Here is a 22,799-nt window from a genome sequence, read left to right as displayed (position 1 = left end):
TAATTTATTCAATCCCATGCTTCAACATTCGGTCGAGGTTTTATCTTTAGTATTTATTGAAAGCTTTAAGCCCTTATTTATCAACGATAATCCAACATTTGCACACCTTTGGGACGGCCCTGAGGTAGAGGCGATGATAATGCCAGACTTCACATGGCAAGACCCGGGTTCAACTCCCATCCGGACCGTTTCCACACTGTAAAGAGTAACTATTCAACTGTGACTATCCAACATCGTGCTTATCACCATATCTAAATAAACCATGAAATGGTTGGCGTATCTAAGTAAATCGTTAAATCAAGAAGAAGGAACCCAAATTTTACGTAAAATTATATGAAAACCCCAAACATATTACAGTCTGCGCTGCTAAATTTAGCACGCAATACCCACAAAGAGAGCACCGAAGCTGCTCCAAATCTTCCAGATCTTATCGCGCTTCCGCAGTTGTCATTTTGGCTCTTATCGGGCCCAAATTATCAGAAGTAAACTGCAAAAGAATGCCGTGTACCACACGAACCACGGCTTTAACCATCCCGGCACACCGGCATCACCGTGTGGCCGCCCCATATCTGTCCCGCAAGGGAATTTATGAATGACTATAAAGATAAAACAAATCAAGCCGGGCCATTTTTGTACGCATTAAAGGTAGGGTGTCTCGTGCTTACATTTTTACCTCGCGGATGCGGGTGAGTTTGGCTAGGCTTTGACACGATTGCCAAAAAGCGTTGAAACTTTGCCCGAATCCCCATTAAGTGCAATGACGGTTTTTTTTTCTTTCCATGCCGGCTCGATCAAACCTTTTAAAACACACACGAGACACAACCTGATCCAGGGTGAGTTGGCCGCGACAGTATGAAAGTTGCGTTGGCCGTTAAAAATATACTCTAGCGCCATACGGTGGTGACATTCGCTGACCACCAGCAATGCACCGTACGTCTCCGGCTTCTTTGGTGCCGAGTATCGCACCAAGCAGCACCGATCTTCCGAAATGACTGTCACACAATTCTAGCAACCAGATTGGGGGGAGAGAGAGAGAGAGAGGAAGACCCTGACGTACACACCACAACGGCCCGCAATATGTACTTCGTTATGCACACGCACACGCGCGAGTGCGTTAAGGGATGATACTGTGCGCCGTTGTACCCTTGGCTAGAATACCGGGAGAAAGCAAGAATCCACCCCATCATCGCACAGGGAACACACCGAGCAAAGCGGGTCACACAACCAGTGCGGAGAGTTCGTCCAAAATTAGAACTGCAATCCACGGAACGGTTAGTCTTCCTCACGCTTTTTTGCTTGATGCTGCTTGAATTTTCCCGTTTTACTGGCCGCCTTGTTTTTTTTTCTTCTGTTACCCCTATGCGCAACTACTAACTCTACCGAGTGCGAAGCTTCGCTTGATCGAATTCTCGTCTTCGCAAGAGAGCTGCTGCTACAGTGAGCATGATCACACCAGTCTTCTAGCTGGGATCCTCGCGATCATGATGCTCACGGTTTTCCGTTCCGATCGGGGGAGGACTATTTATAGGGAACCGCGGAGAGTTTTTTTTTTTTGCCGATTTTCCGCTGTCACCTCGGAAACAACAATAAAAAATATAGACTGTCAAACTACAGCAAATGGAGGCAAACAGACTCGAGTTGTTTTCGGATTCTTTTACTTTAGAGGACGATCGGTAAATAGTGTTGTTTGATGTCAGTTGGCAGGTTAGCTTTGACATTGTAAGCTGGTTTATGTTTATAGCCCATCGATCGCTTGAAGTTTTTCAGACTAATCTTCACGATTCGTTACATTTAAACATTATTTTCAAGATCAATTTTGTTTTACTGGTATAACAATCCACTTCCCTTTTTATTTGCAAAATAAAGATTCTTGCAGTATTATAATAATGGCCCTTTTACTTAATGTTCGAGAGCTCTTCTTCTTTTCTTCTTGACTTAACGACCTTTTAAATAGGTCACGTGCCAATAGGCCATCGAAATGGCTTTAATAAATAGACCTGTCGATTGTAATTAGTCACAGTCTTCAACTACAGGGGGACGCGCTCCGGATCGGATTTGAACCAAGGTCCTACCGCTTGAAGACTGGCGCTACTATCGCCTGTACCAGCACGCCGCCTAGTGATCGAGAAATAAAAATGCATATAAAACATACGAAAAACTGAACGCCCAGTTAACTAATATCGAGTTAGTTTAAAAGCCCTCCACTGGTAAGGAGAGGGTTTTTTGCTAATTTATCAACAATCACCCATCGTTGCAACCAACCTTTACTCTTTACGAGTGTGAAAAAAAAAAAACAGAAACAAAGTGAGAGCTTTAGCTTAATTTCGTTCACGTTTTTGAAGTAATCCCTTTTTTACATTGATTCCCATTTTGCGACGCACCGAAGAACTGAACCAACACACAACCATTACATAGATTTTGCGTATTGATTTGGCACGATCGCTACGTTTGGACTCTACGACTCCGCTTGGAGGTGGTAGATTGATGGTGTGGCAGCCAAATTGGGAAACTGAGCCGGCCGATCAGGGCAACTACGATACCTCGATGATGCTGAGCATGATGAAAGTATCGTCGGCGATTGACCTGCCTGTTCGTGAAGCCATACCGCGCGCGCCAACACTGGGCTTTTCGCTCAGGTGCGCCAACGCTGGGTGTGTTAGTTTCTTCGTGCCATACGTGTTGTGACGGCCTTGCATTTGCATTCCCTGATCGTATCGTACTGCCGAGGTGGCACTAGTAATGGAGTCGACCTCAAACGCCTACAGCAATCGCGAGACTGCGTCATTTGAACTCGATCTTTGGGTAGGCCAAATCATATGTGGCGGGATCGGCAATCATGAGTTCATTGAACAGAAAGAAGGGTGGATGAGTTCATTCTTCAGCAAATCGACGTAATAAGTAGACAAAGTAGCGTGGTACCTGTACCTTGTACGCTGCGGCCATATCAATCAACCATTTTATGTGAATTGAAACTGTTAACGAGATTTGAATTGCATATGATGAACTAATGCTTATGAGGTATAGGATTTGTAGGATAGGACTACAATTTAAAAAGCTGTTGTCTAAACCTCATGTTCGTTTACAAGACGGTGAAGTGTAAAATCATATATCCCGCTTAGATAAACCGTGAAGACTGCCGAAAGAAGCCTAAAACTGAATGAAATATAGATGAAGCGCAATGTTGGTACGGCTTTTCAACTAACACATCATACCTTCATCTGAAACTCGCTAGATTCCCGCACAATACCCATATGGGTGCATTTGTTCTTGCAACGCTCAACTGCGCAGGACGCGTCCAGTTGGCTGGCGAAACTCAACAAAAGCATCGTGTCACTTGCCAACGATGGTGAAATCCTACACTGAACAACGGCTCGTCGACAAGAATGTTTCCAACATGCAGCCAAACAGTACTCATTCTATTATGCCGTCATTCATAGTTGATAATGCTTGCAGCCGGGACCGGAGTCGGCCACTTGTAAGATGTGCACACACGCACGAAAAAGTCCCCGCCATTTATGTTAGTCAAAGCCTTGAGAATCATCCCTTAAGATGAATCGTCGCTTCGTGAGCTTGGACTTTCCACAGCCTCTCTGCGAGACTTTCTGTGACTTTCCTTTTTCGACCATTCCGTCTTCCGTCGACCTTTCTTTCCTTGTTTTGAGGATGTGTGTCTGCAGCCTGCCTGGTCGGCACACGGAGTACGACGACGTGTGCGTCCGAAAGGAATGGCAAGACTTTCCAAACACGTACACCAATGAAAGGAAAAAAAACGATGCCACTTGCACAGATGGACGCACAAACGCTCGCCGAGGGTCAGTTGGCACCGTTGGTGGATACTTTTCATTATCGCTTTCGGAAATTGAATCATCCAAAATGCTTACTATCATACCGTTGCATGGAGACACAACACGTCTTCACACTATTGTGCAATGTGCAATTTATCGTGCTTGAATGGAATGCGCTCACATCCAGAGATTGGATTTATTGGTCCAGCAACAGGCCCAGCAAACTATAAAGCTGCTCATGTTTAGTGGTGGGTAATATATGGTGGAAAGTTTATCATAAATTAACTCACAAACAGATTTACCATCGAGCAGAACGACCAAAGCGGGACGAAATTTAAAAGGAAAACGAAATGGAGAGCAATGCTGTTAAACGTCGTAACATGTGCTCGATGGTTTTTGTTTAATTTATCATATTCTGCACTGGCAATATTTCTGTTAAATTTCAGTGAAATAGTTTTCTGGTTTTTTGACCACAAATTTTTGGAAGAAACTTCTTTACGACACGGTATTAAATAGATCTTGAAGGTTTATTAAGTTATGTACATAATCAACAACTGCATGAAGTTATTTTCCCTGTTCCCTGTCAAGTGTTCGCATACGAGGATGCCAATTAGCTTTTGTCCTAAAAGTTATTAAGAATTCTCTAGAGCTCATCGCAATTGATTTAGGACAATCAACAGAAGAAAGTAATTAAGACAAATCCAAGGTAAGATTACAATAACTTTGGGAACACCACACCGACTATTGGCACTTACAACCTTTAAAAGTCTAGGCCTTCTATTTCTGCGATGGCTTTAGCGTACTTTATTCACCTGATTCTATCGTACGATCAACTGATCTTACATGAAATGCTTTTAAAAACAGTTCTGTTCTCTTGCTGATCTGATTTAATACATTCCGAAGCTGTTGAAGAACTATAAAACACTTTGTCTAGCTTTTCGAAGGACACCTTCTTTGGCTAAGATTTATTCAAAATATATCGAATTTATTTTGATAACAATTTTTTCATTATTTCTTTCATAGTTTTTTATTATAATCTCTAGGATCTTAGCCTGAAAGATTTGCAAGTAGCGGCCCCAGGAAAAAAAAAACATGAAAAAAAAACTTCTTAAGAAAAGCATCATTCTTTACAGAGGCGGATCTTTCCATAAGGCCGCGTGGGGTCCTGAGCTGACTCAAAACGAATTGGTTGTAAAATACTGGTGAATCTGAAGGATGGGGCCCCGATAGCTGTCTTGAGAGAAGTAACTCCCGGTTATACAATGGAGATATGCAGGGGCCTCGGGCTCAAAACACTTTTAATTTTGCTAATGATGAGCTCCAATATCCATTGTCCCCCGGTCACAGGAAGTCGAAATACAGGGCCCTCTTTGGAAAGGTCCAACACCATTTCCACTTAGGGCCTCAGAAGGTCTCCCCTCTGGATCTTTGAGGGATGTTCTTCGAGGATCCTCTGGAGACTTAACTGATCACTGGTGGATTTGTTCAAGTCTTGACATATTCATGATTGTCCTTTAGATCTTATATAGGATATTGAGAATTTAGGTTAATCCGAGTTTAGCACGGTTTAGACAGCTGATAGCTCTATGCAACAACTTGACTACTCATGGGTGATACCATCTTGAGCGTATCTTGACCAGCAAGTACTTCTTATGGACTGACGATCCATATCGAAATCTGGTCATTGCATTTATTATTCCTACTTTACAGCATATGTAAATGAAATGGGGGAAAAACAGTCCCAACCACACACATAATTTAACGTGCACTTCCAAAAAGGACAATATGACGCGCGCACGGTGGGACATAATAATCACCGGTAAGCATTATATCACGTCACAGCCGTTTGAGCAGCAAAAGAGCTGATCTATTTTCGGCCATCATCATGCCCATGTCCCACCGGTTACAGTAACCGGGCACCGGGCAAAAACACCGAAAGCTCCTACTTTTTTACGCACAGCTGCTTCAGTTGTACACCACAGTGTCCACCAGTGAGTGTCCTGCATCGGCCGGCAGACGAAGATCTGCCCATCGGCGGCACACCAAACTTCCCACACCCGGATTTTCCCGGGCTTCACATGGTTAGGGGACACGCGGTTCATTTCGATCGCGAAAGAGAAAGACAGTAGGGCCGCCTTAAATTAGAAACAACCTAACATCGCATTTTGCCAAACCCGTGTGAGTGTGCGTGTATGTCTATGTCCCCGGGGCGGGTTCGTCGGTTTGTCTGAACCCTTGTCTACTACTGAGTGCTGTTGCTTAACAGCTAGATGATCATTTGACCAAACTGCTCTCGGTTGAGGTTCTTACATTTATATCATAATCGATTCATCGTAGCACTTACCTTTTCCTTGGCGCGGCCAGCATGTTTCTGGACGGATTTGGCCAGCAGCATTCCTTTGTTTTCTGCCATCGTACGCACACACACACACACAAACACTCTTTCGGTTCGATTCGAACGGAAATTTACGATAATTCAATTCGTTGGCACACTGTTGTATATTCCCTCCGGATTTTTTGGGGGGCGAATTTTGTTCGCCGCTAGGCAATTTTCGTATTCGACCTCGCACGCTCACCACTCGCTACAACTTCCGGTTACCGGATGTTGGTCGGTAAAACCTTTTTTATAATTCGGATTGAAAAATGATTAAATACATGTAATTTTATAAACTAAATAAAAATTCAACCAAAAACAAATAATGTAAAAGCAACCGGACCGTTTGTGATAATACACCCAGCAAGGATAAAACGATTTTTTTTCATACCGATTTTCATCGGAATTTTGCGCCAACTTCGTTCTTCACTTCCCAAAAAAATAATGTAACTCACACAACACGCACAGATCGAATTTTGAGATTTACACTGGAGAGTAATTTCCCGAAGATAAAAAAAATGCCCGAAAGGCAACTCCCGCACGCATGCACGCGTTGCAAGTCCTACTTGCACCAATTACGCAGGGACATCCAAGATGCAGCTGTGTTTATTTTTGTTTCACCAGTTTTCGCACCCTGCCGTACCACACGCACTTGCAACTCCCTTTCTGGTGGAATTCTTGGACACCCACCCACACACTCCCACGATCACGATACCCGCCTCCCCGCAGCCTGGTGTAGGATCTGGCTGCTTTATCCGAAGCCGAACGAACAAGATATGCACCACAATACTGGCCGAAGAAACGACACCCTACAGGCAATATTGCGCTCCGAGGGAGGCCACCTAGTAAATTCCGATCTGCGCCGTCGTGCAACTTCCGACACGCACACATCGGGATGGGAAAAGTTTACTACTGGAACATGAGCGATTACAGCAACAACAAAAAATCCCCTAAAAGAATTACTATAATAAAACTGCACGGAACACAGCACAAACAATAACGCACCCGTCGCTCCTACGATACGCACTACGCGAGAGAGAAAAGCAAAGTAAACAGAGAACGCGATTCAGCCAAACATGCAGCTGTCATTGAATGGTTTTGTTTTTCGTACGTCATTATGACAGCTGCCATTGGAAGGGCGTAGTTTGACTATTTGCTAAATCCCATAGTTAGCAATGAAAATACATCCAAAAATACATAAACAAAACTTTTGAATAAGTATTTTTTGTCATGAAAATAGCGATAAATTAAGAAACGCTAATGGTTTTTTTTAGACAAGAGTTTCGTTTAGATTGTGTAGTGGAATAAATGTGCACAGAAAAATTATGAACTGTTGTTCCATAGATTGCCATGGAAAAACTTTAGAAACCCATTTGGCAAATCGTACTTCTCAAAGAACTGCAAAACAGCGTAGAAGCTGCAATTCATTTGTACTACCACTGAGTGTTTCTAGCGTTGAGATCGCTTTTGAAACCCTGGAGAACACAAAAGGTATCTACACGAAGCAACGGGGGAAAAGCTAAAGTCACATGTTACAGATTTTTCAACAGCTTGAAGTTTCCCGTGGCCTCGAGCGTTTTTAGTTTAAATTCTATAGGCCTCTGGTCACGGGAAATATCAAACTGTTGAATCGATGTGAATTTTTTCTCTGTTGCCTAGTGAAAGTAATATACGTATGCGCCCAGGTACTCAAAAAATAGGAATACTGTCTGGCAGTCATTACGAAATAAAGAAAAAGGTACAAACACTCTCGAAAAAAATATTTTTTTAAACCACCCATGGGCCGCAGCCTTATAGTTGCTTTCATGTACTTTTTTTATTTCAAATCAATTGAAGTGAATGATTGAAAAGATTGAAAACGTACTTCCCATTTTACACTCGTTTAGTAGCTCCCCCGTGAACTTAAGCCATTCTTTCCTCTAGCAATGTAGATTTCCTCCACTGTTTTGCATTTGTGTGATTTATTTAAACAAATATTTTCTTCTTAGCAATTATAAATTTTGTTCCAGTTTTCGCGCGATCATACCGCCCATATTTGTCATTTCTTCCGCTTCTCCGTGCAATTACTCGGTTGAATTATTTTGTTTTTCTCTTAATTCCGCCTGTACGGTAACTCGTGCCAGGCAGAAGAAAATTGTATCTGTGTGTTTGTGTGTTTTTTTTGTGGATTCCAACCAACAATCCTTGATCGAATTCTTCCAACCGTTTCCAGACATGATAATTTGCTTTTCGATTCTTGCCTTCACATCCCACTTTCATGCATGGCACAACACCATGGTACCGGGCAGAATGTGCTTTTTGCTGTGTGTGTTACCTTATCTGTTGTATAATATGTTTGCATCATTGTAGTAAGGGCACGTTTTCTGTTTTGTTTCATTTTAATGTCATCTCGTGGCACAGCACAAGCACTACCGTATATTGCTTGCACGACGATGGCGCATCGACCCCTTAAAAGTTAGATATTTTTTTAAAGAATTATTTTGATTTGATAAATCCTTCCACCTGACTTCCCCGATTGTTTTGGGGTCGGAATTTATTTTTCTTCCCCCTTGTTTTGGTCAACTTGCTGCTATTATTCCTGTGGGCGCGGTTTGCTACCCACAGCGCGTTCTACAATCTTTAACAAATGCTTATAAAGGGCGGGAACTAGCTTTTACGTGATTCGGTATACTTTTGCGCATTGAAATAATCGCAAAAAACAACACAATAACAAGCGTCTATTTCACAACTGTTTTTTTTGCTGAGAGGATGATGCGTCACAATAAGCATAAACTAAAAGCTAAAAAAAACGGTAAAGAAAATATTTTCTTACAACTTATCAATGCTCTTACGGGGTGGTGTGTCTACACAGTGCCATCAAAAATACGCAAAAAATACAGCAGAATAAATCCCGGTTCTTCTTTACACGAATCTTTCTTCCCTGAACCCCGTTTTCAATACACACGCAGCCACACTAGCTTAACGCAAAAATACATGCTTTAATTCTTAAAAATTTGTCCTTACAAAATCTACAACTTAACAGGTGCTAAGGGAAAGACAGTAGAGTTACAGTGAATGTTTCCGCATGTGACCGAACGAAGACTGTGTTCAAGTTAAAAACCAATAGTAGCAATGTAGAGGGATTAAATTAATACCAAATTCAACAAGAAGTGCATTGAATGAAAGGCTTAAACTACATAACTCCACTCTTTGCATTCCTTTCCATTTATCTCTCCTACACCTACAATCCTCGGCATTGCATTGTACTAGAATCATGACATCCTGTTGCTTTCATTTTTCTTTACACAACTGCCTAGTCGTACTTGCACTGCTTTTAATATTAATCGAAATGATTTCGCGTCTAAAACTTTAGTATCAAGAAGATGAGCGCCTGTCCCTCCTCCGGCAACGTTACGATAATCGTAACACCAGTACAACAGGCGGACGCTTGTGTGGGTTTTGTTGTACCAGCATTGATTCTCCACCGAGGAAGAATTAGAAGAATGCCTTTGCCTGAGATAATTATCTTTGCTTACGCACACACACACACACACACGCACGCACACAAGACAAAACACTGCTGCTCAACAACGTGCGTGCTCTCAACTTATCGTAAAACAAAAATCAATTAACGAAAACATACATCGCAAATTAAAAGTAAAATATTACTCATTACATTGGGTTTCGCAATCAGGTTCGTGCTGTGAGTGTGTATGTGTGTTTTGTGTGTGCATTACTTTTTTGTTGCTGATTGGGCTCGTTCTTTATCGTATTTGAGTCTGATCGTACATTTGAATTTGAAACCACTGTACACCACATTGTAGGGTTGCCCGTTATTTCATCGTTTAAATAATTTAAACAATTATTCAACCACTGTTTAACACATGCACGCACATCCAAACTGTGGGGAGAGCGAGGAGCAAAAGAAAGTGTAGATAATTATGCTGTTTAATACGGACCGATTCGACCACAGCTGCATACTGTTACTGGTTCATTTTAAATCGTTAACCGATTTTTTTTTCATTTCCGTAAAGGATCATTTTAACATCCAAATGGATCTTTCGTTTCCGAGGATATGAGTCAAGTGCTATTTTAGTATCGTCAAATTATTGATTGCAACAACCACGGATTAATAACAGACTGTTGAAATATCACTCAACACACGTGCAACTCGTTATCGAAGGGGAAGCGAAATATCCCTCAGATTTGTAAAATAGTCCTTTGCAGAATTTAAAAAAATGCGGTCGGCATTTTAAAAATCGGAAAATCGCATAAAATTTAAAATAATTCGACGCAACACATCTGTAGCTATAGCTCAATAATGATCGTCCTCTGTTTCCTCCTTGGGACAGCTTTACTTCCTCAAACAAACCGAAAATGCTGTACACATGTGGCCCCACCCACCCACACACACACGCACACACACGACGCACAAGTTTATCATCTTCTACCAAGGGGACAAAAACCATGGCCCTTTTGTTTTGTTACTTTGTTTTGCTTACTGCATCTACTTTTGTTTTGTAAGTTTTGTGTGGTACGTACCGGTACGTGTTTGTGTGGTTCCAAAAGTCCCCTCCTTACGATATAATTAGTTTGTTGGGAGTGTGTTTTGGTTAAAATGTTTTGGAGAGATTGTGTGTGTGTTTTTGTGGTGTGTGCTTCCAGTACAGTGAAAGCCAAAAATGTAAGACCACTTTTATGTCCGGTTTTCAAAAAGCTGTTATCGATACTTCCTAGAATGATCATTAGCTGCTGAACTACGTTTACAACATCTTTGTTTTTGTCCAAAAGTTCATAATAGTTGTGTAATAAAAACAAAAAAAAATGTTTGAAAAATTTTCGACCCAAGAAATCTACCTTTTTCATTGGCACACTTAACCAATCCAACTGTTGCAAAATTTAAAAAAAAAAGGATGCCCTAAACTATAAAGAGTTTTGTGTTTCCATTTTAAAAATTAATGGATGAATGGCCATATTTGACGGTCTTATGTGTTTAAGCCACATTTTCATCGGAATCGATAAAAAAAAACAATAGATAATCAATTTAAGGATTTATCCACTGACAAGAACGTGTTTCCTATATGTGTTCAGCTAAATTTTATAAAAATAAACAAACTAGAATTCATTGAAAATTGGCTCACAATTTCATTTTTATCTGATGTACAACAGCAGTGGTCTTATTTTACTGTGTAATAATGTATAAATTTGTGTGAGAAGCGGGCGGGATTTGCACTATTCATGTTTGCAGTGTGGCTGTGTTAAGCCTTTTTTATGAGAGAAAAAAAAGATAAAACGTGCAGAATATACACTACCACCGAACACGCAAACACCTACACTACTGCCGGTAAGCAGTAGTAATAGTAGTAGAAAAGCGTTGTGATGAAAAATTGCACGACTGGAGGAAAATAGAAATGTTGATGTCTGTTGGATGCGGCGATAACAAATCAACACACTTGCTGCCACCGGTATCAAACTAGGATTGTTGTGTGTTCCACGTACGTTGTTTTGGGGGGTTGCATTTGATTTGGAAGCGAATTTTCCACTGTGTGCGAGGAAGTGCTTAACCATCGGTGTCCGTAGCTTCGAACTTTCTCTTCGTTCCTCTTGCTTCGGGTTCGCTTTCTGTAAATGTTAAAATTCATTTTAGTATTACTCTACATTTCCCCGGACGTTTCGTAAATGTAACTACCTTTCTTAACAGCTTCACTCTCATCACCATCGGCACTTGTTGCAACTTCTGCGTCCTCTGCTGTCGACAATTTCTTTACCTCCGTCGTGGTGTCGTCGGTTTCTTCCTTAATCGAGGACGCTTCTGCTGCTGGTGCTTCTGCTGCTGTTTCTGATGCTGCCACTGCTGCCTTTGTTTCTTCGGTACCATTCTCATTACCTTCCTCGTCCGCACCATCCACTTCCTCCTCACCTTCGCCATCTTCCTCTTCTTCGCCCTCGCCATCACTGTCTCCACCATCTTCGCCCTCGTCATTGTTCTCAGCACCATCTTCCTCCTCCTCGTCTTCGGTGTCGAACTCTTCGTCTGCATTGTTGTAATCACTCTCAACGCTCTTCCAATCCTCCTGATCTTCCTCGAGGTTGTCGTTGTACAGGTATGCTAGCGAGACGTCATCCGATTCTTCGCACGAATCTTCTCCCTCCACCTCTTCCGATGTCGAGCCCATAGAACGAAAGTGAATGCGATAGAAACGAGTTGTACGTTATTCAATTCTGGCCTGACCCGGAGGAAACAGACAGATCATCATCTGTCACCGCTGAACTGTTGGCATTGCCACCATCAACACAGCCATTGCTCAAGGACCACTCGTCCTTTTGATCCGCTTTATTCTCCTCCTCTTCCACATCCTCATCATCATCCTCCACAATAGGAGCCTGGTCCAACAGTTGATTTTCTCCCCTGTAGCATATGTGATTGATAAATGCCAACAGGGTGGTAAACATAAGCAATACCGACAAAAACGAAACCATCGTTCTGCGACCCTGCTGTTCCTCCTCTTCATTTGCACGCGCTAGAGCCTGTTTATGTTGTATCTCTTCGTACAGCAAATCTAGATCATCTTTGCCATTTTCCTGTGCAGAAGAAGAGGAGCAGCCAGCGACCGCAGCAGGATTCGTGTCTATGTGTCCGACGAGATGTCCCTCCTGCTGCAGATCAATTGCATTCGTTGTCGTCTGTTGCCCCAATTGTTCCTTCGATCGTTTCTGGCGTATCTTCGCCTCAAACTGCTCCAGTTCATCAAGATCAATTTCGATACCATTGATGGAGAACTGTGAAGGTTGTTGTGGTTGGCTGAAGTCATCGTCATCTGCAAAACAGGATGGGTCTCGCCATAGTGTTTTGCCTTTTTTATTCTATGTATCAACCAATATAAGCACAAACTGTTCCCTACGCCTAGCGTTGTCGGTACGATCATAGTTCAATTATAAAGCCACAAAAGCACCGCGTAGAAAAAATCTCAAGTTCATGTTTGTACAAAAAGTGAGCTTTAAATGTTTTAAAACACACCTCAATGAGGTACATTCAACAAAATCGGGTCTTTCCTTTCTTGGTATTGCCAAATTTAAAGCCTAAAACCACTTACCAGCCATATCTTCTTCGTCTGAAGGCGCCTCCACGTAGTCTTTGTCGAATCTACGAAAAGAATGAGAATAACACATCATTATCGGCATCCCAAAACGCACGCGATTGTACCGTTCTTTTTGGCCGGACATTTGCTTACCCATCGAGATAGATTAATGATGGAATGAGTTCAAACAACTTGTCGCGATAGTTTTCAATCAGCGTCACCTGATTGTTGAACAGGTCCAACACTTCCAGATTTTTTAAATCTTTCAATGGCTGCAGCTCGTCAAAATCCTTGATGCGATTGCCGGACAGGTTAAGATGTGTTAGCTTCGGGCTGCCCATAAGATGGCTCAAACCGTTCGATATTCTGTTGTCCGAGAGTTCCAGCTTGCGCAGGTTAGATAGTTTGGGGAAGTTTTTCAACGACACCAACCCAACGTTGATGAGACTGAGCGTTTCTAGCGCGGTAAAGCTGTCTGTTAAACCCTCGATGTTTGTACTCCGACAGTTGTCCAGAATAAGTTCTGTGATCTAAAATCGAAAATAAAGCGAAATTAATTAGTTCAAAATATAATTTAACATACTATGTACATTCAATTACGAACTAAGAAGGGGAAAAAATGCATATTTTCTAGAATAAATAGCATTCATTCTCATCTCATATATGGGCATTTTCCAACGATCACTTCTCAGTGGAAACGAGCGCGACATTGAAAATCATGTGCGCCCTAACCAAAGCATGCTGGTGTGCGTGATTTGTTATGAAAAAACAGTTTCAAATACCATCAAACATTCGCCGGTCGCGTAACTCACACATGTCTGGGTATTATAAAACGCGCCTGCGTGGTAGTGTTCGTTGGAGGGTGCTAGTGTGCGTGAGAGTGTGTGATCGATTTTCAACAAGTTCGTTACTTCCACCAAAATCTTTTTTTTTTAATATTGGCGGTTAAAACTCAGATACTGTTACATATTTTAATTCTATTGTTTTTGCTTAATACGTTGATGATATATTTGACTTATCCATATGGTAATAAGGTTATGTCCACTGCCATGTCCGCAGATATGTCCATCCATAAAATTCTTAAAATGACGGCATAATACAATTTATTAAACGGTGCATAATGGTGCCAGACGTAAAATAAAAATCACAAAAAAACTTACTAAGTATTATAAATGCATGAATAGAACAAAACCAATGCTAAAATTTCTCTAAAAACTAGAATATTTTCTCTTTTACAGCATCCTTGAAACAGTTCACATTTTCAAAAACGACCACGGGACTTTTTAAAATGTGTACAGAACAAACGAAAGCACACGCACACATATACACACTCTTCAACAGTCGCTCATAGAAACACACCAACACATACAGCTCATTCCACTCATCGGCCATCGTGTGTTGAGTGGGACAAAGAGAGTACGCACACACGACAGTCGCAAAGCAAGCGTTCACATGAGCAGGCAGGCAGCCATTGCCACCCGTACAGTTTTCATATGCAGGTGAAAAGCAGTCTCGATAAGGGCAGTGCAGAGATTCCTCCCAGCAACGATTGTGTGCCATATTTCCGGGTTTAGAGGTCTGCAAATTTACAATTTACGACAGTGTGCCACTATCCCGGGATCGGTCGCTAGATGAAAGTGATGCAACGTTGCTGGGGAAAAGTGTAATAATTCACACCGAAAACGCCATTTCACTGCGAAGCGCGTATGCCAAGAGTTGTAAAATCCAAGATGGCGGCGCAGTTTGCTACCATTTGCAGGAGCTCGCTCGCCTTGGCACTCATTGCCAACCTCATCATCATCTTCGCGCGAGACCACTCAGCGTAGCAGCGAGCACCCCCCGATGTGGACCTCTCACCAATACTAATACACCAGCTCGACGGCTTCAACGCTGCTCGTTTGATGTGGTGTGAGTGTATGAGTGTGTGTGTGTGCACGCGTGTGTTGTGTGATTTCTTGTTGATTGGGACTTGTGTGCGGTATGGTGAATGTGAGTTCGTGAGCGCGCGCGTGTGTGTGGGAGTACATATGATATACGTGTGAGCGCTGAAGAGCTTTTTTCGCATAGTGCGTAGATGTTGTCAAGATCACCTTATTTTCACTTCTTTACGACATATCGCTGAACAATTTTCATTGTAAAGTGAATATGGACTTTTTTGTTTTAATACAGACAACAATAATTGATCACTCGATAACATAATTGTTCAAAAGCTAATTTCTTATCAACTTTTGCGAATGCTACACACAAAGCAGCAACGGAGTAAACATTCTCACACACAGGCAAAGAAGGCACACATGCCCAGGGTGTGTATGTGTCTTGCATTAACTCGCTCACACACACACATACATACGCACACACTACCGTAAAAAAGAATGATTTCCTCACACTTCTACATTCCGCAGGGGTACACACAACACGCGCGCCATACGCTCGCAGAAAAGGCGCGCGCCACTTCATGTGGTGTGAGTGTATCATTTGTGTATGTATGTGTTTTCTGTGTATGCATGCATAGATTTGACGGCGGGTTACACACAAAAAAAATTATACACACTCGGACTCTCGGTTGTTCGAATGTCGATCAAAGAGTTACGATTACGAAACGTCGTAATAGCGATGAAAACTGAACAAAGTATCCCATCAGAAACTCGCGTGTGTTGATTTTACACCATTTCTCTGCAGCAAAGCCTGTTAGCCACACACAAGACCTAGGGCAAAACAGCAAAGGCACAGCATACAGCGTGAAAGGGAGAGTGCGTTCCGATGGGAAGAGAATGCAAAAAAGAAAATCTAATGGAATAAGAGAGGTGGACAAAACAAGGATATTGGCAGCGGTGGCAGAAAGGGTTTTTTTCAAAATTGACGCGTTATTGAAGCGGCAATATGGCGGAAGCCGGAAGGCGAAATACGTTGAAAAAGATTATGCTTTCTTAATCAAAAACTGCAATGTTTTTACTTTCTTGTTTTAGGTAAAGCCTTAAGGCACGAAAACGCACGAATAAAAGATGAGACTTCCGTCGTGAACTACTTTGGTGGGTTGCACTAACGACTGTTGTGATGCAGTGCTTGTATAAAAAGAAAAGCAGCATTTTAATGGAAATGTATGATCCAAGAACCGAAGGACAGCTCACAGACGAAAAAAAAAACCTTACAAGCGAAAAATGACAAATCAATAACTAACCAAAGGTTTTCGAGAAGGATATAGTCATTGTATAACTATTAAAATGCTAATAAGCGTTAGCGACATTCCCAAGCTTAAGCACACATAGGGCTTAGTTTCTTCTTCTTTGCTAAGCAACCTGCTAGGTTACGCCATCGAATGCCTTACTAGACTAGTTAATACTACGTGAAGTTGGATAGTCGGTCCTCACTACGGGGGGAAGGTCTGGAGGCAATTTGAACCCTGGTACTGTCGTGTAAAAAGACCACAGAGCCGCCCTTAGACCCTTTGGTCCTTAGGACTTAGTTAAAAATTTGCCTCTCATTAATTTTCGTTGTAACATTCCAACACACACAGTGAACTTAAGTAAACAAAACCGTAAAAGCCAATTCTTCTGCCAATGGAGTGCGTAGCATGGAAGGTCCTTTAGCAACTGAAATTTTATATAGTTAAACAAGTAGAATAACTTACCTCGTCGTCCGAGCGGCCCCTTTTCTCCAACAAAATTCGCTTTTCCATGGTATTGTTTGATGCTTTTGTGGGGGAAGATGCGTATGCGATATTAAATAGGATAAAATCCAATTTTTTGCCTCCAAACACACGTGTGTCCGTCCACAAGACTTCTCTCTGATGTCTTTTCTGGATGCGTTTGCTCTGCTTGTCTGGTTTTGCTAATATGCTTGGTCTCAAGTTATTAAATCAGCTTCCTGTAAATAATATAGCAAAAGGAAAAGATCGTGTTAAATGTCTAGTTATGTCTTTTTTGTTTTGCTTTAGGTTCATTAATTTTAGGAACAATCATTTTAAGACAACAATCGCCATCTCTCTTTATCTCTCCCTCTCTTGCTGTCTCTTGCGAAGATGAAATAGGTTTGTAACGTTGCATATTGATGTCCATAGGTCAGTTTCGGTGAAATAACAAATTCGTATGAACATAAAAAAACTAGAGTTCCATAAAAATCAGTCCCCGAACAAAACCAAATCGACCAGTTCACTTGCTCCGCGTGTTTTACCATTTTAGTCCAGCGGATCATCTGGATGATGATCTAAAATTCTGCTCTGATAACACAACACTAAACACATATGCGTTTCTCGATCGTGTGTACCACATTTAAGCACACCACCGCCGCTGGTTCTTCTTCGCACGAGACGTATATGTAAAGTAGGCGCGCACCGTACGGCAGCGGACCATTTTTTTTTTTTTGTTGAGGAAATTTAATCACTGTTACCTATCATCATCCGCTTTATAATAGCAAAACAACCCGTTTTTCGTACACAATAATGCTCGATACACGCGCGATGTTGAAAAATGTCTGTTTAGCACACAAAAAAAACGCACGCTTTTTGGCAGACAACACACGAAAGCCTGCTTTGACCGTACACGCCACACCGTGTGAATAATGAAGGGAAAATCTTATCGTCGCTATGCACTCTCACTTCTGCACTTTTCTGTTATAATTCGCTGCCTGCTTCGGTTAGAGATGACACATACGGCTGTGCCTGCCTGGTGGTGTCTCTCTACACACACCTTGTGTATACGGGCGTACAGTAGTTGAGTGGCGGCCATGTGTATATACACACACGCGAAGCTCGTGTAAAACACCAGACGTCGTGTCCATACACAATTCGTACACACACTCACTCACTCATACTCTTCATGTTCATACACGGAATTGTGTGTCGTCGTCGTGAGTCGGAGGAAAAAATAACCTTTCTCTCTCCACCCTCCGCACGGATCCCTGCCCTCTTGTTCCACCATCGTGAAACGGTGTGTGGTTAATGTTTTTAATTTTTCTGCGCCGAAATCTATGGATTGATTTACACTGAAAAAAAAAAGTTCCCTCACGAACAATAATCGCTTCCAACAAATGCACTGCTTTGCGAACTTTTTCCCTTCCGGCAGGGCGCGGAAGAGGACGAACGCTGTTCCTTTGGTGAGGTTTTATGAGGGATAGTCTCGCCGTGTAGCAGCTTTTTAACCTTCAAAGCGCGCCTTACTCACCAATTGAACCAGAACTCGTCTGCTTGTATGTGCGGACACTAAAAAATGCAAACAAATACGAGAAACATTTATGTGTCTCGTGGTTTCGACGACGACACAACAATCAATCCATGTGCGGTGAAGAAAATTCGACCTTTCGCGATGAATTAAGGGACCTCTACCTCACATACCTTTCATGAGTCACATAAAGAAAACAAAAAGAAAAGCTTTCGAACGAGGAGATGCACTAAAACTTTGCAAATCTTGTGTGTGATAAAAATCGGTGCATCGATTGCACCCACCGCCGCCACCACACAACACACCAAGAGAGATGGTACGCATCACACACTACCACCATCATCACCACAGCAGGCTGTGTCGTCCCTCGTCGATGGGAAAAAATTAGCAAAGCAGGTTAGATGATGGGTACGGTACCTATTCCGACCACCGACAAAAGTAGGCGCGGGGGAGGACGTGATGCAGATGACCCTTTTTTGCTTCCTTTTTCGGATAACGACGCTATCTGCGATTAACTCTTGGGACGGTTTTTTTTGTCACATTTACACATCACCTGGACACTCTCTCGCTGGTTGTCTGGCGTCTTTCGAGCTGTGTGAAACGTGTGTGTGATGATTCTACACACCGTGTTCCGAATGCCGCCCCGCGCACAATTGTACGAAATTTTTAACCCCGTTCTTGAAGATTGCACGTAAGCACGCACGCGGCTAGAGGTGGTACGCATGTACTCACTCTTTCAGCCGTCCCAACGTATTTTGGCCGGTTCCTATGAGGAAGTACAAAATAGCGCTTTTCTCCACACACGCACGACCCCGTATGTGAGAATGGTCCGTGGTTCACGTTTAACTACGCACGAAACTATGTTTCGCTCACACAATTGACGCGGCTGCACTGCTGTTGGGATCAAAAATATCGCGTCACTCGACGGCACTGGTTGAACACGTTTTGCACCGAAATCACGTTTGATTAGACTTTTCGATCACCAGAAAACTCGTACCTTTTGCTCTACTGCTGGCTGCTACTTGCTGCTGCTTGTGCTTCTCATCTGCTATTGTGGAAGGCACTCTGTTTCTCACCGTGTATGGCAGTGTGCGTTGGACAGAGTTGATACGGTACGTGTATATACACACGCTCCTAACCTCGATCTTGTCACACGAATACAAATAATTCGATATTGAATTGCAAATAGTGTGCGTTGTTATGGGTGTGTGTATGAAAGGCGCTTTGCAAGTTTCACTCATCTCATTACACGCACACTAAGATAAAACGGGCCCGCGTTGTTTCGCGCTCGATTCGTTCGAACTGTCGAGATAACCGCAACCGTTGGATGAGCATACATGGAGTAACGGGAAAATATGCAGTTTGGCTGGCTGGTTAGCATCAAAACATTAGAAAATTATGAACGGTTTCTACTGCTGGTAATGCAAATTGGGAAGGGCTAGGCTGATTAGTAGTTTAGTAATCATGAAATTGGATTTGTGTTTATTATTGGGATTGCAAAAGTTTTATCGTTTTAGCATGGGGTCGTGATAGACTTGTACAATAAACATGAAAATAAATTCACATTCACAAAAATTTTAAAGAGAATTGGTTCAACTGCATATCAATTTGATGACAATTTGCTTAACTCCATAAAACGATTCTTATAGAAAAATCAGCTTTCAGTATGCTAATATGAAAACCCTCAAGCTATCAAATAAGCAAAATCTCTGATCTCTTTAAGCCCCTGCTCTAAAGAAGGATTTGGAATGACATAGTAAAAAGAGGACAAAAACTTTGGTTCTGTGGTTTTAGAGGGTCCAAAAAAAGGTTTTTTTTTGCTATGCTACGGTTGTAAATCATTTTTTGTTTAGAAATAAGAGTGTGCTGAATATGCGTCTACCACTGTAGAAATTCGAAACACGTTTGAAACTCCGGACGTATGCACAAAGCTGTTTGACAGCAGAGTTTAATCGAAAATGGCATGTTCGAATATAGTTTCATCGGTTTTTTTAAAAGCAGCCGTTTTAATTGAAAACGGCAAGCAACACATATCTATAAATAAAGAATAAAGCGTTCAGGAGTTTTAATTTAGTGCTATAAATTCGTTCAGAAGCGAAAACGCAAACTATCTTATTTCCTAAGACACATTCAAACTAATTCTGCGCATAACCTGCGGGTTGATCTGTTGGCTAATGGCACGGCCTATAGGAGCCAAGTCAAAGTAAACTCGTAAAGAGGTTCCTGTATGGGAACCTGGTTTGTTCTGCGAGGAGTTAAGTTATAATAAATGAACGTTTTCGATTGCTTGGTGTGATGTAACGATTGATACTTTATTTATAGTTGGTAGTAAGTTTTCATCGAGATAGTGTGGTCCATACGTAATGGCGTAATGACCCATGTTAACAACATGTTGACAATGTATTGAATACCTATTTTGCTAAAAAAAGTTATGAGAATATCAATCAGAAAAAAAAAGAATTTGGATATTGGATTAGGCTCCAATATACGAAATCGAATGGTTTTTATTTGGTTTCCGGGCTATACATGGGCGAAGAAACTTAACAAAGCTAATTTTACCTGTCGAAGAATAATATTGCATCCGAGATACCATTAATGATGAAATTTTATTTTTTCAACTATAGAATACAGATTTTGTAGCTTCCAGTTAGGAATTGACCATGCCAGAGTTTACATAAAGCTATGAAAATATATCCCAAATGTCAAAAACGGGTACTTCGGTAGGGTCTATTTTCGAAACGCTTATTTTACCTCATGAGGCCATCCGTGGCAGGTTACCATCGCAGTAGCAACAGCAGCTTGTGACTAGGAAAGGGCAACCAGCAGTAGTAGCAGCAAACGCGATCGCCTCCGTACGCATGCAGGGACTGTAGAAACGTAGGACACCTAACTGTCAAAGCGTATCGTCCACGGGCAACACCAATCTCCTAAGCAAATGCGGAAGATCCACGAACAGTAAGATATCGCTACCACTACCTGCTGCTCTAGTGGTTTCCGTGGTTACGCGTGTCTACATACACACTATCTCTCTCTCTCTCTCTCTCTCTCTCTCTCTCTCTCTCTCTCTCTCTCTCCCTCTCCCTCTCTCTATCTCTCTGCACGCGCAATTCGTAGTCCTGGTGTAAACCTTGTCGTACACCAATAGACCCGAGATATATGTCCCGGACGGAGCACCCACAGGTAGTTTAGGACACAGTTTAGGAGATTCCAGTTGTGATTTCATCTACATCGACCAATCCCTGCAACACTAGCTGCTAGCGCTTTAGCCAAGGAACCGAGGCGGAATATTGCAAAACTCTGTGAACAATCCGGTCACAAGCCTTCCGAAGCTCCAATCAACCGCCAGCACGGAACACACACAAAGCTAAAAAAAAAATTTCGATCACTTTACATTCGAAATTTAAATTATCTGACCCGGTTAAACATGTCGTCCAGCTGCTGCGGTACAAAGAAACAAAAGCTTAACGGAAACTACCCCTCTGCCAACGGATACTATTCGTCCACCAACAACATGGGCGGAAGGGTAACCAACGGTGTCGCGGAAGGTTCGCAGAACAATCACAGCTACTACGACCGCGGCTCGGGGAATAACTCTGATCAACAACAAAACCAACAACCACAGCAGCATCAACAGTCATCCTCCTCCTCATCGTCGTCGTCGTCCTCGTCTTCTACGGAGGGCTACAATGGCTATCTCATGAACGGTCACGGCAATCATCTGTCGCAGGGTGGGCAACATTCGATGATCCGGTCGATGCCGGAGATGTGCTTCTACTGCTTTGAGGTGCTGTACCGCGAGTTGCACAACCTAGAGGAACCACGCACACCATGCTTTACCAACGATCCATATCCACTGTTTGTGACCTGGAATATTGGCAAGTATAAACGGCTGCGGGGCTGTATCGGTACCTTTAGCGCAATGCGTTTACATTCAGGACTTCGAGAGTATGCAATAACAAGTGCTTTAAGAGACTCCCGTTTCTCGCCAATCACCCGTGATGAGATCCAAAAATTGACCGTCTCGGTGTCAATCCTGCAAGGCTTCGAGGAGGCACACAGTTACCTGGACTGGACGCTCGGCATACACGGCATCCGGATTGAGTTCTACAACGAGCGTGGCTCCAAACGCACCGCGACCTACTTGCCACAGGTTGCTACGGAGCAAGGCTGGGACCAACGGCAGACGATCGATTCGCTGCTCCGGAAGGGTGGGTACCGGGCCCAGATCACACCGGAGACGCGCCGCTCGATCAAACTAACCCGCTACACCTCACAGGAGTGTGAAATGTCATACAACGAGTATTGCGATCTGCTCGAGAAACAATCTCACTATCACGGCCAGCTTTGTAAGATGCAATGCTAACATTATCATCGTCCCGATCGGCACCACTCCGTTTGCATTCGCGGCCCATTTGCCATGCACCAC

The 22,799-nt window shown here is 42.5% G+C and overlaps 5 protein-coding genes across 7 annotated transcripts in view; 2 read left to right on the top strand and 3 right to left on the bottom strand.

Annotated features, from left to right (window-relative positions):
* LOC126561798 (myc box-dependent-interacting protein 1) overlaps window positions 1-6,275 on the bottom strand; it is a 41,188-nt gene extending 34,913 nt beyond the window's left edge. For all 3 annotated transcript variants that reach the window (XM_050218119.1, XM_050218120.1, XM_050218121.1), the window contains exon 1: window positions 6,130-6,275. In XM_050218119.1, coding sequence (XP_050074076.1) covers window positions 6,130-6,198 — 69 coding nt within the window. In that variant the 5' untranslated portion in view covers window positions 6,199-6,275. The remainder of the gene's footprint in view (window positions 1-6,129) is intronic.
* Window positions 1-22,799, top strand: part of LOC126561676 (SRSF protein kinase 3) — a 415,191-nt gene that overhangs the window by 345,661 nt on the left and 46,731 nt on the right. The window lies entirely within an intron of this gene.
* Window positions 1-22,799, bottom strand: part of LOC126563481 (intermembrane lipid transfer protein Vps13) — a 136,638-nt gene that overhangs the window by 94,775 nt on the left and 19,064 nt on the right. The gene's annotated exons all lie outside the window — the stretch shown is intronic.
* Window positions 11,793-16,906, bottom strand: LOC126560807 (uncharacterized). The gene is made up of 5 exons (XM_050216759.1): window positions 16,846-16,906; window positions 13,371-13,747; window positions 13,233-13,282; window positions 12,371-12,956; window positions 11,793-12,339 (listed from the first exon to the last, which is right to left on the bottom strand). Exons 1-5 carry the CDS (start codon window positions 16,891-16,893, stop codon window positions 11,793-11,795), a joined length of 1,608 nt encoding a protein of 535 aa, XP_050072716.1. The 5' UTR covers window positions 16,894-16,906.
* LOC126562659 (uncharacterized protein CG5902-like) lies at window positions 21,798-22,752 on the top strand. Its single transcript, XM_050219222.1, has one exon. It carries the CDS (start codon window positions 21,798-21,800, stop codon window positions 22,734-22,736), a length of 939 nt encoding a protein of 312 aa, XP_050075179.1. The 3' UTR covers window positions 22,737-22,752.

Source organism: Anopheles maculipalpis, chromosome 3RL (assembly GCF_943734695.1).
Source record: "Anopheles maculipalpis chromosome 3RL, idAnoMacuDA_375_x, whole genome shotgun sequence".
In the NCBI taxonomy this organism is placed as follows: Eukaryota; Metazoa; Arthropoda; class Insecta; order Diptera; family Culicidae; genus Anopheles; species Anopheles maculipalpis.
Note: the sequence above shows the minus strand (reverse complement) of the source record. Positions and strands in the feature narration are given on the sequence as shown.

What these genes read in the sequence shown, in the direction of transcription:
- LOC126560807 (XM_050216759.1), bottom strand. Translation starts at nt 16,893, where the DNA reads ATGGAAAAGCGAATTTTGTTGGAGAAAAGGGGCCGCTCGGACGACGAG. An exon ending in GGGGCCGCTCGGACGACGAG is followed by an intron (nt 13,748 to 16,845) that starts GTAAGTTATTCT and finishes TTTCGATTTTAG; the next exon opens with ATCACAGAACTTATTCTGGA. An exon ending in GATCTGTCTGTTTCCTCCGG is followed by an intron (nt 12,340 to 12,370) that starts GTCAGGCCAGAA and finishes ACGTACAACTCG; the next exon opens with TTTCTATCGCATTCACTTTC.
- LOC126562659 (XM_050219222.1), top strand. Translation starts at nt 21,798, where the DNA reads ATGTCGTCCAGCTGCTGCGGTACAAAGAAACAAAAGCTTAACGGAAAC.